This window comes from Eschrichtius robustus, chromosome 11, assembly GCF_028021215.1.
Source record: "Eschrichtius robustus isolate mEscRob2 chromosome 11, mEscRob2.pri, whole genome shotgun sequence".
Taxonomy (NCBI): Eukaryota; Metazoa; Chordata; class Mammalia; order Artiodactyla; family Eschrichtiidae; genus Eschrichtius; species Eschrichtius robustus.
In genome coordinates, this window is record NC_090834.1 from 105,433,861 (window position 1) to 105,437,704 (window position 3,844).

A 3,844-nucleotide genomic window follows, 5' to 3' on the forward strand; every position below is an offset into this window, starting at 1 on the left:
ATAAGGGTGGCTGGGAGGCCATGCATGGGTCGGATTGGGGAGCTCACAGGAGAGAACCTGTTGGCTGGGCCAGGCCGGTTGGGATGGGGCCGGAGGCAGGCAGCATGCGGGAGGCCTGGCTAGATCTGATGGAACAGATCTATCCAGGTGGCATCTGTGAGCCAGGGAGGGCGGGACTGAGGGTTTCTCTGGGGCAGGGGGTATAGGTGTGGGGCTGGACAGCAGGCACCCCTGCCCCTCACTCCCAGGGAAACGACATAGTGGGACAGTGGGGACACCTGGCGCCTGGTCCTGCTGCTGCCTCGGGACTTGGACGGGGTGACTAACCATGCTGGTCCCCTCTGGTGTCATTGTCCTGCTGATGCTTGGACATTTGCCTTGGGGGTGACCCACCTAGGGACACTCTGGGGACATGTGTAGGGAGGCTGGATAATCCCAGAGAGTGTGCCTAGGGCCCAGCAGAGTGGGCTGTGCCTGGGGAGGGAGGGGGTCCCCGGGGAGGGCGGGGGATGCTCCCTTTGGGCCCAGCTTCTGACTCAGTGGTTGGTGTCAGTTCCCTGCTGGCAGGGGGTGCCGCCTCCCACTCAATCCAGGCCAGCCCCTGGGCCACGGATGACTGCACGGTTAAACCTCCTCTCTCCTGGCCCGCACTGCTGGCCCAGGACAGACTTCCTGTCTCAACACAAACAAGGAAGCCAAAGCCCGGATCCTCCTCCTGGGCCTTCTTCCTGGTGAACAGCCCATTCCCACCCCGCAGGGAACAGAAAAACCAGTTCCCCGGGTGCCCCTCCCTGCCTGGGAACAGCAAAATTTGGAAAGTTTGCAGGGTCTCCCTGGGCTGTGCAGGAAGGTGACCTAGGGGCCTGAGAAGGCCGGTGGGGCCTGAGCAGGGCCCTGGGTCTGAGGTCACAGCGCCTGCCCGCTTTCCACCGGGGCCTGGGGTGGAGGGACACAGGCGAGGGGCCATCAGCATTGGCGGGAGGGGGTGCGGTGCACAGAGCCGGGGCGCTTGGGGATCTTGCGCCAGCGACGCTTGTCCCAGCGGCAGAGCAGCAGCAGGCGGAAGGTGTCCCGGAAGGCTTTGTTGCAGAGCGCATAGCACATGGGGTTGATGGTGCTGTTGACGTAGCACAGCCAGTAGCCCAGCTCCCACAGGGTCTCGGGAACACAGTCCTTGCAGAAAGTGGACACCAGCACCATGATGTTGTACGGTGTCCAGGTGAGGATGAAGGCCAGCAGGATGGCGCTCAGGGTCCGAGCCGCCTTCTTCTCCTTGACCAGCGAGAAGGTCTTCCGCTTGGCCAGCTGCTCCTTCCCGCGGGGCTTCTGGCCCTTGCCCGCTCGCTCACGCCCCTTCCGGGTCGGCCTCTTGACCGTATTCGGGGAGCTCCGGGGCGGCTGCTTGGCGGGGGCCTGCGCCTCGGGGTCCACCATGGGCATCTTGATCACCACCTCGGAGCCGGGCTCCTCACCCTCCGAGGACGTGAGGGACTCCATGGAGCCTTCGTCCTCCTCCTCCTCCTCCTTCCAGCTGTAGGCCTGGAGTAGCCGGGGCGCTCGGCAGCAGCGGCAGCAGCGCCCTGGAGGGGTCTCCGGGGAGCCCTCAGCCCCTGGCTGGGACCTCTCTGAGCTGCTGCTGCTGCCGCCCCCCTTCCCCGGCGTCTCGGAGCCCTGCAGGGCCGCCAGCTCCCGGGCCCGGTTCTCTGTCTCCCGGTAGATGCGCCAGTAGAGCGTGCACATGACCGTGACAGGGAGGTAGAAGGCAGCCATGGCTGTGCCAAAGGTGATGATGGGCTGGGAGAGGAACTGGATGTAGCACTGCCCGGCCAGCACCGTCCGCTCCCCTACCAGGTACTGCCAGAAGAGGATGGCTGGGGCCCAGAGGACGAAAGAAACCAGCCAGGCCAGGCCGATCATCAGGGCCGCCCGGCGGGGTGTGCGCTTGGCGCGGTAGCTCAGGGGCCGGGTCACGGAGAAGTAGCGGTCAAAGCTGATGAGCAGCAGGTTCATGACCGAGGCGTTGCTGGCCACGTAGTCCAGGGCCAGCCAGAGGTCGCAGGCCAGCGTGCCCAGAGCCCAGTGGCCCATGAGCAGATACGTGGTGTAGAGGTTCATGGAGAAGGTGCCAATGATGAGGTCGGCACAGGCCAGGCTCAGCAGGAAGTAGTTGTTGACCGTCTTGAGCTCCGTGTTGACCTTGAAGGAGATGAGTACCAGCAGGTTGCCCGTCACCGTGGCCAGTGACAGGAGGCCCGTGGTGATCCCAATGAAGGCCACTTGCCAGGGACCCTTTCCCGGTGCCAGGACGGTGATGTTGGGGCTGACGGCGGGTGGGGCTGAGGTATTCATGGTGGCTGGGTGGGGTCGATGGGGGGCAGCCCCTTCCTCTAGTCACAGTACAGGCCTTCCTTGGGGGCGGTCATCACCTGAAAAGAGAGGACACGGGCTTGGGTTGGGCTGCTGGACGTCTCCCAGAGTCCAGAGTGGAAGGTGCTGGGAGCAAAGCCTCTGCCCTCTCAGAGCTGCAGGCCAGACAGCGTCACACCCCTCTTACTGGTGCCCACACCCCGTCACTTATAATGCACTTTCCCAGGCTTTAATGGATTTACCAGCAGCACGGGGCGGGGGGCAGGGATGGCTTTGGAATCCAGAGATCTGAGCCCTCATTCCCACTTCACCATTCAGACCCCGAGCCTCAATTTTCTCATCGGGAAATTGCTACTAATGCTTGTCTTGCTCATGTGGCAGGAGTGGGGGAGACTCGCTTTGTATACGGGACTGCCAAATTTTCAAAGCATTTCACTCAATTTTATTAAAGCTCTCATTTACTGAGTAGTTACTACATGCCAGACACAGTGTTAAGCACTTAACTGAATTACCTAATTTAATTGTTGAACATTTGTAGGAGGAAGGTCTCTTATGGACCCCATTTCACTGAGGCAACCGTGGCTCCGAGCAGCTCCAAGACCTGCCCGTGGCGACACAGGTGGTGAGTGTGATCAGAGCCCACTTCCCTCGCTCACTCTCGGAGCACGTGAAGATCCGGTGGGATTCTTCCATCAAATAAGGAGAGATGGGAAGGCAGGGGAGGGCTCCAGAGAAGACAGGGGAAAGAGATGGGAGCAGAGGGGTGCTGTGTGTGTGCGCCTGCGTGTGTGTGCTTGTGCGCGGTTTGGGGCTGGATCGGACCCTCTGTGAGGGCAGCAGGGGACGTTGTGCTGGGCCCGGACACTTGCCAGTGGCTGACAATCCGGAGTAAAAGCAGGCAGCAGGGGCGAGGGCCTCAGCTCCCAGATAAGCGGGGGTCTGGCCCCAGACGAGGCATGGGAGGACTTCTCCACCTCCCCACTCGGCTCCTGGGCCCCAGCTGAGTGGAGGGCAGCAAGGGGAACCAGAAGATGCCCCAGACTTTTCCTGAAGCTGGAGTCCAGCTCAGGCACTAAGGGTGGGAAGAGAGAAAAGCCACAGCTCTTAGTGACTACTGGCCGGGCAGAGGCCTCCACCGCTCAGCCATGGCCTTGCTGCTGTATGTTTTGGCTGCTTCCTTCCTGTTCTGGGCTTCAGGCATCCTTCTGTTTGTTGAAGAGATTGGGGTCTCCTCCTACCTGCAGCTGTGGCTTCAGGGGCTGTATTGTTGGAAAAATTCCAAAGGAGAGACGTTGGGCAGGGACCCAGCAAACCCTGGTGTTTCTTGGGACCTGGTCTGTGACAGAGAGACTAGAGTCTGTGAGGGGGTCGCTGCATGATGGATGCCTCGGTGGTGTGTGACCTGGGGCGTAATGTCAGTGCGTGTGACAGCGACTCTCAGCATGAGTTCAGAGTGTGACAGAACAAGCAAGAAAAG

At 61.4% G+C, this 3,844-nt stretch overlaps 1 protein-coding gene across 1 annotated transcript; it reads right to left on the reverse strand.

Moving 5' to 3' along the window:
* Positions 1–966: 966 nt before the first annotated feature.
* Positions 967–2,349, reverse strand: CHRM1 (cholinergic receptor muscarinic 1). The gene has a single exon (XM_068555463.1). It carries the CDS (start codon positions 2,347–2,349, stop codon positions 967–969), a length of 1,383 nt encoding a protein of 460 aa, XP_068411564.1.
* Positions 2,350–3,844: the final 1,495 nt, after the last annotated feature.

Bases quoted from the DNA above. Each gene is read 5' to 3' on its own strand.
- CHRM1 (XM_068555463.1), bottom strand. From the start codon at position 2,349: ATGAATACCTCAGCCCCACCCGCCGTCAGCCCCAACATCACCGTCCTG.